This window comes from Oncorhynchus gorbuscha, linkage group LG03 (genome assembly GCF_021184085.1).
Source record: "Oncorhynchus gorbuscha isolate QuinsamMale2020 ecotype Even-year linkage group LG03, OgorEven_v1.0, whole genome shotgun sequence".
Classification (NCBI taxonomy): Eukaryota; Metazoa; Chordata; class Actinopteri; order Salmoniformes; family Salmonidae; genus Oncorhynchus; species Oncorhynchus gorbuscha.
In genome coordinates this window covers 46,971,423-46,985,240 of record NC_060175.1, presented here as the reverse complement: position 1 = coordinate 46,985,240, position 13,818 = coordinate 46,971,423, and the positions used below count along the sequence as shown (strand labels likewise).

General features: G+C 42.2%; 2 protein-coding genes across 2 annotated transcripts; one reads left to right on the top strand and one right to left on the bottom strand.

Moving 5' to 3' along the window:
• Nucleotides 1-258: 258 nt before the first annotated feature.
• Nucleotides 259-5,895, top strand: hmces (5-hydroxymethylcytosine binding, ES cell specific). The gene is made up of 7 exons (XM_046342678.1): nt 259-415; nt 3,746-3,960; nt 4,108-4,251; nt 4,376-4,588; nt 4,846-5,000; nt 5,114-5,303; nt 5,524-5,895. The coding sequence occupies exons 2-7, from the start codon at nt 3,772-3,774 to the stop codon at nt 5,722-5,724; spliced, it is 1,092 nt and encodes a 363-aa protein (XP_046198634.1). The 5' UTR covers nt 259-415; nt 3,746-3,771; the 3' UTR covers nt 5,725-5,895.
• Nucleotides 5,896-6,826: 931 nt separating this feature from the next.
• LOC124031444 (ras-related protein rab7-like) lies at nt 6,827-13,815 on the bottom strand. Its single transcript, XM_046342680.1, has 6 exons — nt 13,454-13,815; nt 9,530-9,592; nt 9,281-9,407; nt 8,937-9,155; nt 8,708-8,836; nt 6,827-8,246 (listed from the first exon to the last, which is right to left on the bottom strand). The coding sequence occupies exons 2-6, from the start codon at nt 9,580-9,582 to the stop codon at nt 8,151-8,153; spliced, it is 624 nt and encodes a 207-aa protein (XP_046198636.1). The 5' UTR covers nt 9,583-9,592; nt 13,454-13,815; the 3' UTR covers nt 6,827-8,150.
• Nucleotides 13,816-13,818: the final 3 nt, after the last annotated feature.

Genomic DNA, 13,818 nt, shown 5'->3' with positions numbered 1-13,818 from the left:
AATATATGTCCATAGATTATATTTAAGAAATGTGAAGGGAGGAAGAGTCATTGAGGCCAAAAGGTTTATCAGTAGGAAAGCGGGTCAAATAAGTGAAAGCGTATCATTATGCTGCTGAGGTTAGGTTTTGCCTGGAAAAGTAAAGATTCCTTAGTTTAAATGTCAGATAATTTGTCCCATCCCCATTGCGGTGTATTAAATGCCAAATAATTGAACATGTAGCTAGCTGTACCCAGATCATGATTGATCGTATATTCCATCACATTAGGTAGCGACATGCACAACGTTTGTTTGCGTAACCGCCACGATGTCAGAAGAAGAATAACCATCTGAACACGCCCTCTGACTTATGCTGCAGTGACTGGCAAGTCGAGACGAAGTCCAGTCCGAAACAACAGATATTTCACAAACAACGGTAAATCACCACTATGTAAATACTTATATTTGGTTCTCCCATTTTTACCATGCATCGAAAGATTTGTCAGCTATCTGAAGTTGAACCGTGGCTTCCTAGGCAGTTAGCTGAAAATAAAGTTGCATGGTTGACTTGGTAGTTAGCAAGCTAAGCTAACAGATAGTTCACGTTACTGGTAGATCGACATAGCTAGCTATTAGCTAATGCTTCCTGAGTCACCTTGGGAAATGTTTAGTTTGTCAGATCGCATACCCAATGCTTTCCAGAAGATACCGAATCTACTGTTACATTTGTTTACACCGAGCTGCACTGTCATTGGGGTCGGAACTAGCCAGCAGATCCAACCCACTTGCTTACAGCTGCACTAGGGTCTGACAGCCTTCCTGTGGAGATTAATGCCATATGTCCACCAGATACATGCATTTTGCCATATGTTGTTTTTGCCAAATGTTTAGCCCACATTTTCTGTACATCATGACCCTTGCAAGGTTGCAGAACAGTTTGCAGCATAGAGAAGACTATTTTCGCTCTGTTTGACCAAAGCTAATAATTAGACCAGATGAAAGTTATTATCCTGTTGACCTAATGATTTCATAGGATGGCAGAGCTACCAAGAGACTGGTGCGCACAACGTTTGCTTCTATTCTTTCCACTCATCTCTAGCAACATCAACAAATTGAACTGGTTGTTCCCATATAGAGTACTGATTTAAAATCACGAGCTTGCTCTGCGTGATGGCATGCTAAATTACACACTGAAAAGTGCTGTGTGTATTAATTCTGTACTGCGTTCTGTTGGCTACCCAAGTATAGTAATGATGAATTGTCTGTGTCATTCTTACCAGAGATGAATTTCCAGTCATTCATCCAGTATCTTCTCCTCTCTAACTACACAATTGTCATCATAATTTGGCCTCAGTATGGTGCAACCCCCGCCATGGGACACGCATAATGAACTTCCATTTGTACCACTGCACGGTAATGCAACTCACGAGTTGAAAATATTGAATGCATGCGGTACACAGAAACGCACCGCAGCCTAGTGCGGCATCCCAAATGTAGCATTGCGGACTGTTCCATTAACAATGAACAACTTCCGCCGGAGCGTGAAGAGTGATGTATCTGATGGACATGAAGCTAAATAGGAATAACCCCCTTTTCTTTCTAAATTCGCCTAAAATGACACCCAAATCTAACTGCCTGAAGCAAGCATATGCATATTCTTGGTACTATTTGAAAGAAAACACGTTGAAGTTTGTGGAAATGTGAAAGGAATGTAGGACAATATAACACAATAGATCTGGTAGATGAAAATACATCGCCATCTTTGAAATGCAACAGCAAGGTCCCAAATCTAGCCATCATTGTAATTCCGATGGTGTCCCCAAGATGGCAGCAGTGTATGTGCAAAGTTTCAGACGGATAACTTGAAGTATGAGCAAACTACATGACGTGTGAAGTCACCCAGGTACATTTGTGCAAATTGTGAAGAAGACATTTACATTCACATTAAATTTTTCTGAAAGAATATCATTAAATCTGTATACTTGGACTTTGATTTAGCTTTTCCAGTGTTAGTAGCCATATTATAAGGTCAACATTTGCAAAACACCCAGTTTTCATAACTTCGTAACTCCTCCATATTTTTGTCCAAATGAAAAAGGCTTGCTGTCGCACAAGGTTAGCAGTAACATTTTGCGACATATACTGGGTTTCTGCATACTCCCGTAAATCCTAGATCATTAGCTTTGTTTGACCCCGATTGGTGCTTATTTGACAAAGTGACAGTCAATCAAGTGAAGACTGCCCATGTCATTGGCGTGCCATGAAGGCGTCACTCTCTGACCAAATTTGGTGTCCTATAGGATATACTACACTCCTAATGATATAGTGAAGTCAGGTTACATTTAGGATCTCTGAGGAATAAATACGAATGTTATTTGACTGGTTGAAACAACGTTTAGGGTTACGTTTTCACAGATTCCTTTCTTTGCAAATTGAACGAGTGGAAATACAAAATCGTATCGTGCTATATGGACCTTTTTTAGGATATGAAAAATGATTTTTATCTATCAAAACAACACTTCATGTTTTCTCTGGGACCCTTTGGGTGATAAATCAGAGCAAGATTTCAGAATGTAAGTACACATTCCACCTTCGGAGGTGAATTTATCAAACCTACCGCTGTGAAAAAAGTGTTTTGTTGTTAGGAGCTCTCCTCAAACAATAGCATGTCATTTTTTTTCCGCAGTAATAGCTACTGTAAATTGGACAGTGCAGTTTAGGCTAACAAGAATTTAGCCTTTCAGCTGATATAAGAATTGTATGTACCGACATTTGTTGTCTCTCTAAAATCTGCGATCGTGACACACGACGCTAAATGATTTACAACTTTCCAGTTGACGGGACGCCTATCCCTATGAAGTTTAAGACACTGTGGAGCCGGAGCAAGATATGGCTTGGAAAACATACCACATTCCAGGGGTAAGAAATGCGTTGTACTATGAATTGTTACATTAACCCAACTGTTAAACCGAGAAGATTGAACAACTGCTGTTTTTTAGCAGTCGTTCAATCTTCCCTATGTAACAGCTGGGTTAATAGTACAATTTGGAGTATAATGCATTTATCATCCCTGGATTAAGGTACGTTTTCCGAGCCACATCTCGAGCCAGCTCTGCTGTGTCTTAACCTATACATGAAGCCTGTCCGACCCTAGTGCATCTGTAAGCAAGCAGGTCGGATCTGCTGGCTAGGTTCAGAAAGCAATCATGGTTACATTAAGACAGGTAGAGCCAGCACAAGATATTGGTCGGAAAACGTACCTGGGATGTCACTGTACTGCAAATTTACCTCTATCCACACTGCTCTATCGAGATTGATATACTGCTAGTTTTCCTGGGAAACTGCCCATTCCGTCCTCATACTAGCTAACAATAGCCACAGCAGCCATTATGGAATGTTGCGTTGAACAAAAAAAAAACTGATTGGCTGACACTGCCATTCCATAATGGCCATGGTGGCTACTGCTCACTAGCATGTTTTCTGGGAAAACAAGCAGCTTTTAAATCTTCTCGATGTGTCGTTGTGACTTGCCTAGTTAAATAAAATTATGGAAATTGGTCAAATTTGGATTACAGTGGCATATCTCATCCCTGCATTGAGGTACATTTTCCGACCCATATCTCGCACTGACAAGATAATGTTACCATGATTGCGTTCCGACCCCAGTTCAGCTCAGTGTAAACAAGCGTAATGGTAGGGTCGGTATCTACTGGCAAACCCAATGCATGCATTTCATGACTGCATGTTGTTGTTGTTATTCCGTCAGACTGCACTGGGACTACTGGGCTGAGGATGTGCGGGAGGACTGCATGCACCCTGGCGGCAGATGAAATCAGCCGCGCCTCCCAGTACAGAGACCGAGGAGGGCAGCGTCGACAGCCAAGGTGGAAAGACGGAGATTCTGATAAGTACCGACCTTCCTACAACAAGAGCCCCCAGTCTTTGAGCCCAGTCTTGTTATCCCAAAGACATTTTGTTAAGGTAAGTATAGTTGTGCAACTGAAGCAGATCAATTGATCCTGGCCAAGAGGGCTGGATGTTTCTTTTGGGGGGCGTCATTTGCGCCTTGCCTGGAGGAAAATATTTGTGTATTAACCAGATGGTCCCCATCCAACCCTTTTCTCTCAGAATGCCCCAGTGGATGAATGTGTGCTGGCAGTGATGCGTTGGGGCCTGGTGCCTGCCTGGTTCAAGGAGAATGACCCAAACAAGATGCAGTATAGCACCAACAACTGTCGCAGTGAGAGCCTGCTAGAGAAGAAGTCCTACAAGGTGTGGAGTGAGTTTGATTAATCTCCACATGAAATGCACATAACTCATTGTCAACAGGGACAGCTTGCATCCTCAAACGGTTTCCATGTGTATTAGTGAATGTTTGTGTACTATTTCATTTCAGGATCCGCTGTTGAAAGGACAGCGCTGTGTCATCCTGGCTGATGGCTTTTATGAATGGAGGAGGCAGGAGAAAGACAAGCAGCCCTTCTTCATCTATTTCCCCCAGACTCAAGGACCCGTTCATGTGAAAACAGAGGACCAGGATGAGGGAACACCCTGTAAGGAGGATCTACAGACATGCAGTTCTGAGGAAGGCTCTGTAGACCAGAAAGAGGTGAGCTGCTGACACACATGGACCATGCATCACTGAACAAACACAGAAAACTGACAACATTCAGAGTAAGATGCTTGAGTCTGATTATACTGATGATATCCCCATCCGCTGCCCCCCCCCCAAAAAAAACACCCTTTTTGACTCCATTCAGACCCATTTGTGATCTTTCTCTGTTTTTAGTCTGCAGTAATGAAATAATTTGAGCATTGCCTTTTGAGCATATATACCTTGCCTATATGTGTGTCTGTCTTGTGTAGGAGGACAAAGGAGACCATGAGTGGAAAGGGTGGCGGTTGCTGACCATTGCAGGACTGTTTGACTGCTGGACTCCCCCTAGTGGTGGAGATCCCCTCTACACCTACACTGTGATCACTATGGATGCATCCCCTAATCTTCAAGGCATCCATGACCGGTAAGGGCCTCGGTCTCAAGCATTACTCTCTCTTTGAGTAAATTGAGTATGTTCTGTGTATATGAGAGTTTGTGTATGATGGAGAATTACCAATGATTGTGATTGACATACAGGATGCCAGCGATTCTCGATGGAGAGGAGGAGGTCAGAAGATGGCTGGATTTTGGTGAGGTCAAGTCATTAGATGCCCTTAAATTGCTTCAGTCCAAAAATACACTGACCTTTCACCCTGTCTCCTCATTTGTCAACAACTCTCAAAACAACTCCCCTGAGTGCCTGCAGCCAGTGGATCTTCAAGCTAAGGTACAACAGCTTGGCCTCACTACATACCCATATTTGAGAAGTCTGATGTGTTCCAACCATTGAATATCTCATGATCATTAGAAAGGTGGTCCCAGACTGAACATTTCACATATTTACTAAAAATCTAGATTTAAAACCTAAAGAGAAAATGTATAATCGGCTCCATAAAATACTACTTGTTCCTCCCTGCTTCCACTTACCCCCTCATCACCTTCCCCAGGAGCCCAAGCCTTCAGCCAGCAGTAAGATGATGATGGGCTGGCTGAAGAGCAGCACGCACCCAAAGAGGAAAGAGTCAGACACTGGGGAAGTCAAACAGGAGGGGCACACAAGAGAGACCAGGCCTGAGAAGCAGCTGAAGACTGCAGGGCCTCTCCAACAGTGGCTGCAGGGAGCCAATAAGAAACCCAGGACCAACTGAGTGGGACAGAAACATTGACTGACTGAAGAGAGAAGGGAACAGATTGAAAAATGTAGACCTCATTGTCTTGATATTGCGGTGTGTTGATGTGGAAGAGAGGAAATGGTTTCTGATTGTTATGTCTGTCTGGTAATGGTTAAAGATAGTTATTAAACATTTTTCAGATTTGGATGGTTCTGTCATGTGTCCGTCTTCGAAAGTGACCAATTTTGACATTTTATGTACGAGCAGTAAACCGAAGAATATAAATACAGAGTGCCCCCATGCAAAACTAAAACTGTCAATGTATCCCCAAAGGTATACTATTGATTATACACAGAACAAAAATATAAACCCAACATGCAACCATTTCAAAGATTCTACTGAGTTACAAATCATAGAAGGAAATCAGTCCATTTAAATTAATTAATTAGGCGCTAAACTATGGATTTCACATGACTGGGTAGGGGCACAGCCCTGGATGGGCCTGGAAAGGCGTAGGTCCACCCAATCAGAAGGAGCATTTCCCCACAAAAGGGACTTATTACAGACAGAAATACTCTTCAGCACCCCCATCAGACGATCGGGCAGGTGAACAAGCTGGAAGTGGGCTGGCGTGGTTTCACTTGGTCTGTGGTTGAGGCCAGTTGGATGTACTGCCATGTTCTCTAAAATGACGTTTAAGGTGGCTTATGGTAGAGAAACTAAAATGTCAATCTCTGGCGACAGCTCTGTTGGACATTCCTGCAGTCAGCATGCCAATTGCACGCACTCAACTTGACATCTGACATTGTGTGAAAAAACTGCATTTTTGTGGCCTTTTTTGTCCCCAGCACAACGTGCACCTGTGTAATGATCATGCTGTTTAATCAGTTTATTGATATGCCACACCTGTCAGGTGGATGGATTAGCCAGGCTGTTTCACATCCGGCCGTGATGGGGAGTCCTGTAGGGCGGCGCACAATTGGCCCAGCATCGTCCAGATTTGGCCATTTAAAATAATTTGTGAACCGATTTGCCTGGTTAAATAAAATAAAACAATCTTGGCAAAGGGGAAATGCTCACTAACAGGGATGAAAACAAATGTGTACAACAATTGAGAGAAATAAGCTTTTTCTGCATTTGGAATATTTCTGGGATCTTTTATTTCAGCTCATTAAACATTGGACCAACACTTTACATGTTACGTTTATATTTTTGTTCAGTATGAGCCTTGATAGTCACCTATGCTTTACATGTTCTCCTTGCAGAAACACACATTATTCAATGACTTAATCAGTTCCTTGAAATCCAAAACCATTTTCAAACAATGTAGATGAAGCCATTTCATTAATATGATTAATGCTAACAGATTTCCCCCGTATTTTTTGTATAATTTAAATAAAAAGTTGTGTTCTCGGTCCTCCGATGCAATTCAAATTCTAAACATAGTAATAACAATATACAGACAGATCTGATCAGTTAAAAGAAATATCAAGCACCTGAGCTATCAGCAGACATGGAAACTGACAACATGCATGGTTTTTGCCTACGCAAAACAATTGACAGACTTAAAGATTTGCACACAAAGTCTTGCAACAGTTGCCAGTGTAAAAATTAGGCAATAACTAATAACGACTCATGTTTATATGCTTGAAAAATCTGTCCCCTCCCCCAGCTGTATCCGATAGGGCGTCCTCCCTTTGATTCTCTACCCCTTGTGTCAGGTCGCAGAATGTTGACAATTTGCTGCTCGAATTTTTCCAATTGAGAAACAAAGCATGTGTCGGGCAGTTAGGGGACAGAGTTCAAATCCACACTGCCTCTTCAGCCTCGACTTAAAATGTGCTTTTTTATTGTGGCTCCAAAATGAGGTGTCAAACAGGATTTTAATAAGTCTACATAACAAAGTGCAAAAAAAATGCCTTGAACAACACACTCGTATGTTGGACTTGCTAGTTCACTTCCAAGACAATTAACACACGTATCTTTGGGCAGTACATTGGCATGACACACACACAGATATATATATATAAATTCATCATTCTGATCCTTCACAACCTCCTTTACCACTGGAACTAACCCACCCTTTAAAATGTCATAGGATTTTATTTCTGTATGTATGCATGTGTGTGAGGTTGGGTGGTGCCATGGGAAACAATGGTGTCTATAAAAAAAGGTATTTGCGTCATGAGACAGTTAAGGGGGAAATACTAAGCAGATATCAGGTTAATAAATGCTCTAATATCTACCTGGGTGTTCTTTGGGCTTGGAGACTTATCTTGAGAGTAAGTGTGTGATGTGTACACTGGGGTGTGAGTGCAGCATGTGTAAAGTATACTTTTCGAGCGGAACTCGCATCTACGAAGGCCAGTGATAATATTGGGCAAAGAGGAGCACACAGTGAGGCATAGGGGTTAGACAAGGCAAGACAGGGTAGCAGGGCCGACAGTAAGTCTGCTAGGACCTCAGCAGCTGCAGGCCTCCGCTGATGGCTTGGAACGTTCGTTCCTGTCCAGCTTTATCGGTTCAGGGAACTCATTGTACAACTCCACCTCTGTCTCCTAAAGGGAGAAAAAGACAAGATGACGTTAAGCTTTTTGTGTGGCTTCCAATGTACATGGAAATCAAGACGTCAACACAATATTACACAATAGAGAAAAGTACCTCTTGAAGGTCCTACTGTCACTAGGAAATGGCTACAAAAAGACCCTCCCACAGTGACACAATGGATAGACATTGTAAAAGAAATACACCACATGGAGCGTATGACCTTTGCTTTAAGAACACAAGAGGGGAGAGGTCAGGACTACTGGGAAAAATGGGTTTTGTAGGTCTAATTCAAAGACGTTAATGTAACTAATATGAAGGTTTGATGTTCACTGGAACTGCCAGTTATTTTTTGTTGTTCTTTTATTTTACTTTATTGGTACTGTGTTCCTCAATAAAAACAAAGTATAAAAATACTGTCAACACACACACGGCATTCAGCTAAGCTCTCATAAGCTCCCTTCTGACCCCCTACCTGTTTAAGAGCATTGCGTGCAATAGTCTGGAAAGCCTGTTCAACGTTGATGGCCTCCTTAGCGCTGGTCTCGAAGTAGGGGATGTTGTTCTTGCTCTGACACCAGGCCTGTGCTCGTTTAGTCGTCACCTGTCAGATACAGACAAAAAACAGCCGTCATTCTCTGAAGGGACACACAAGCTACTTACTGTCAGATGCTCTGGTCTCAAACGCTACAATCTGGATCCACCTGTCTGTTCTCCAGGTCAATCTTGTTGCCTAGCACCACGAAGGGGAAGTTCTCGGGGTCTCGGGGGCTGGCCTGTATGAGGAACTCGTCCCTCCAGCTGTCTAGGGTCTTGAAGGTGTTGGGGGCAGTCACGTCAAACACCAGCACGCAACAGTCTGCCCCGCGGTAAAACGCCACGCCCAGAGACTGGAACCTCTCCTGCCCTGCTGTGTCCCAGATCTGTGACAGAGCACAGGGGAGGGGCATACATGTTTATGAAGAACAATACAATATAGGCCTACCCATTGACCTGTACTTCAGCACAGCACTTGTGATGCAACTTGATAGTACCCCTTCCCCAGTACCTGCATGGTGACAAGCCTGTCGTCCACAATCACTTCTTTCGTCAGGAAATCAGCTCCAATTGTGGCTTTGTACTGGTTACTGAACTTCTTATTCACATACTGGTTCATCAGGGACGTCTTCCCAACTCTGACGAGATAGATTCAGGTCAGCAACAGATGACAGAATGACTGGTAAACACATATATTTTGTAACCTTCTATGATAACAGAGAAGAAGTGTAAGTGGCTGTGCAAGGTACAGGACACTCACCCAGAGTCTCCCAGGATGATGACTTTAAGTAGTACTTTCTTCCTAGACGTCATTGTGCCACAGCTGGGGAAATATAAGGCGCACTCAATTAGAATGGTGGACTGATCATGTGGCATGGCTAACATGACCATCATATGGTCATCCTCATTGTTCGCATGATAAACACAGTATAAAAGCAGCCTATAAACACAGGCACACAGGCCTTTGCCTGCCCCCCCCAGGGTTAAAAAGCAATGCTGTTTATGCTCTATGACGCAGGCAGTATTATAATAGGCAACTACTGCAAATACTATAACACATCTTCGTGCCATGGACTACTTGACCAGCTGCCAGCTCACCCTCACCGTAGTCATGTGGTCCAAAGCTAGTTGCCCAGTCGTGGGGATTACGACACACAAGACACTGGCATGACCGCACACAGAGACATTCAGGAACACATGTAGGCTATACACATCAACACACATAACAGCAGACCAAAGGTCAAACATTATACCACCTGTCTGTCAATCAAATGTGAAACCACGGCCCGTTAAAAAGTTGCGATTGGCATCTGGCACAGTGTGTTGAAATGCTCGGAGTAGGAACAGTTCTGGGAATGTAACCAAGTACAGTTTGTCCCTCACTAAATAAGAAACACCAAACAGACTAGTTTTTTAAACTCTGCCTTCCCCTCCAACATGTTCCTCTATTTTCACTTGTATAGGACTCCGGTTTGGGAGAGGAATGTAGGCTTAACGTAAACCAGAAAACGTTTCAACATGTGAAGGCCAGTTATGAGACTTGATCCACAGACAGCGAGAGTGGAATACACTATTCTTCTTGACCAACATTCTCTTAACAGCATCACCAGATCTACCCCAAATAACAAATTCACAACATTGAGGCTCAGTAAGGCTGCCGTGCAGAGCCACCATTAGCACCGTTTCTTTCTGTCAAGGAGCATCACCTTTTAATGGTTACACTAGCATTGAAACGAAGCGACCTTCATTTCAACTTAAATTTATTTCAAGCAACACAACTTGACAATGAGGGCCCTCTTAAGAATTCTGCATTGACGGTAATATAATGTGCCGTTCAGAGGGTGGAACATGAACTGTAAGTTCAGACTAGACAGAAGCAGCATACAGGAGCTCATAAAACGTGACTTTATTCTCAGAAAGCAAAAAACATCTTAAATCAGTTCACGTAACAGACACCAATTTATAGGAACTCGTCAGGCATTACTAATCAATCATTAAGATTGCTAAGCTTTATAAATACTGCACCCTCAACTTCAAAACTCCTTTGCTAGTTGTACAATCATGTAATTAAGAACATTTCTGGAAAGAAACAAATGATTGTTTTATTGAATAGGATATCATTGCTACTTAACGTGGATCCAAGTTCAGTTTTGAGATCCACTGGCGTTGAACACGTAGTGAGTACACAGTCTTGTACCCTTAACCTTCCTAAATCTGACTTTATTTATGAGTAATCAAGCAGAGTCACAAGTTAATTGACATGAGAAAACTCAAGAAAAAAAAAGCAACTCTACAGAGTGCAATGACCACAATGAATGGCTAAATTACTTCTGGACACGAAGGGTCCACGGAACTCCTCATCACTATATTCCGATCCTTAAAAGCAACGACATACAGTATCAGTTCCATTATTGGTTTCACAGTAAAATGGTGTTGGTTCCAAAAGAATCTGCAGACAAGCATGGAAAACACCAGGATAGTATTGATTCCCTATGACTGACTGGTCGATAAAGAGCATGGAATAAGGAAACAAGCTATCAGGAGGGGCCAGAAACATGATGACATAGGCAGCCTAAATTTCAAAACAAGCCAGACATTTTCATTGCTGCAGTTCTTGCACAAGCAGTTAGAATGAGACACTGAGTAACTATCTTCAATAGTAACAAAAGGTTGCACCTTTAAAAAGACAGTCAACGTCCATTACCCCTGCTCTTTCATTTCAATCATGGGCTATTGAAAGCAAAGGGAGCCAACACTGGACCATGCAGTTTGCATTAGGCTAAGCTTTGAGTACTGAATCTTACATTTGCTTAGAGCACACAAACAAATACTGCAGCATGTCAGACAATTAAATTATAATGTGAATATTTTCCTGAGCACAGTATTAACACAGACTAAAATGGGTATAATAAGGTTATTTGGTGTAATGTAATACAGCAAAGTCAAACTGAACTAGTTTTTCAATTTGTCAGTAGATTGCACCACAGGGCCTTGCATCTAGGAACCCAGACCTGGGATGTAGACCTACACAAATGATCCATTAGACCACTCGATTATGAGGGTGGAAGATGGATACATGGTGGCAAAACAGGAACAACCTCAGTCTGAAACATTAAATGAAGCATTACATTTAAAAATAAATAAATAAAATCTACCATTTATAGGGCAGTTCTCTGATTGTGGTCTGGCTGGCTGCAACCCATGACATTCATGCGAGTTGGGTCACATGGTTATCTAGAAAACAACACTAAGAATGATGTATTGCTTAGTGCTACCCGGAACAGCCATACCCTTACCTAACCCTTAACCATTTTAAAATGTCAACTTCATTGGGGTGACGTCCCAAGGATCCCGTTTAGACGAATCATTAGTCGAATTGCGTAGCAAAACATTTGGTCTGTTGCAAAACGGAAACAGTTTACTTCAAATGGAAAACGTTTTGCAACAAAAACAATGTATATTGGACAAATTCCGGTAGGTCCCTCCCCGTTTCGTTCACACGATATTCTCCAAACACCCCACAGGGCAGACATCCCAATTATTCGCAAAAGGAAACTACGCAGAGGAAGAAGAGGTCGGATGCCTCGTCCGGACCCGCAGAAACCAACTAGGAAAGCTGCCGTTACCGTCAATATTACTCGCCAACGTGCAATCATTGCTAGCACAGTCATAGTACTAGGCTAGCTATCTACCTAATGATTACAGATGAGCACATCATAAAACACTAACGTTAGCTATTTTACCAAACAGGTTAGCTAAATTGACTAGCATGACAGCTCTAGCTAAACTGTCTGCTTGTTTGCTAATGTTCACTATTATATTACATAGCCGGTATCATATAATTAGAATACTCTAATTTAATAGGATCTCTATAGACGGGTTGGTGATTTAAGAAACAAAACTGACACGTTCCCAACTATTGGACAAAACAGACAGAGTTGGCTTAGATTGTTGACAACATGTAAACTAGTTTACTCTCAAAATGTTTATTGAAAACAAATACATTTGCACAATGAGCGCTTGTCTCAAATTTACAGTTAACTAGCTAGCGAAAGTCAAACACCTAAAAACAAAACATGGTATCAATGAGAAGATACAATGGGACAGCTTTTTGTCATTGTTGACAGCTATCTGAATCATAACACTTCCGCATCATAACACAATTTCCGGCCACATCGATGCGCGCGCATGACGTTGTCAACCAACCGGAGTTGAGTAAGTTTAGTCAGTTAACTTCACCCCTGAAGGGCCTAGCTAGTAAGTTAGCTGGCTAATATTAGTTATTGCTAGCTAGAACATAGCTTAGCTATCTATACGTGTACAGAGCCATGAATTTAGAAACGTAATACTAAACAGTTACATGGCTCTGGACGCATACTGTTAACGCAGACATTAGCCAACTTGCTAGCAACGCCATTTGACATGTAACTTAACGTTAGCTTACTGGCTAACTGCACAGTGAAATTGGGACAGAACTATAGATTGAGTGACACACAGAGTAGAGAACAATTCTTTACCTTGCTGACTTTAAACAGTGCACAGTGAGTGGCTAACTTTTAGTGCCCAACGCGGGGACAATCGACCCGTTAGCTAGCTCATTACTTGGTCTCGTCTTACTAGCAGGCTAATTGGTAAACATAAAAAAATATTACTGCACAAAAGTAATATCGGCTACAATTCTTACCTTGATCAACCAGAACCAATGGATGGTATATTAAAGAATGTCAAAATGGGCCTTTGGTCGTGCTGGATGAAAAACAGATTAATTCAATTGTGTCTGTCTGCCCCCAACCTAGGCTAGCTGGATAGCTAGCTAGTTGCCGAGATCGGACGGAAACTGGCTGGTGTCACCAGTGGTGGTTAGTTGCAGTCAGGGCGCACGTCTTTAATTATAACGCAATACTACTAGGTGGCCACTTGTGTTTCCAAAGTAAGAGCAATTATTAAGCGAAAGGAATCCCTGCTTGTTTACTTGAAGAGGGCCTATTTCTTTCGTTTTCAGTCTCTTGTCACTTCCTCCAAAATAACTGTGTCAGCGATCTTTGATAT

Bases quoted from the DNA above. Each gene is read 5' to 3' on its own strand.
- hmces (XM_046342678.1), top strand. From the start codon at position 3,772: ATGTGCGGGAGGACTGCATGCACCCTGGCGGCAGATGAAATCAGCCGC. The intron at 4,252-4,375 runs GTGTGGAGTGAG...ATTTCATTTCAG, and splicing joins TAGAGAAGAAGTCCTACAAG to GATCCGCTGTTGAAAGGACA. The intron at 4,589-4,845 runs GTGAGCTGCTGA...TGTCTTGTGTAG, and splicing joins GCTCTGTAGACCAGAAAGAG to GAGGACAAAGGAGACCATGA.
- LOC124031444 (XM_046342680.1), bottom strand. From the start codon at position 9,582: ATGACGTCTAGGAAGAAAGTACTACTTAAAGTCATCATCCTGGGAGAC. The intron at 9,408-9,529 runs GTGAGTGTCCTG...CTATCTCGTCAG, and splicing joins ATCATCCTGGGAGACTCTGG to AGTTGGGAAGACGTCCCTGA. The intron at 8,837-8,936 runs GTGGATCCAGAT...TGTATCTGACAG, and splicing joins TTGACCTGGAGAACAGACAG to GTGACGACTAAACGAGCACA.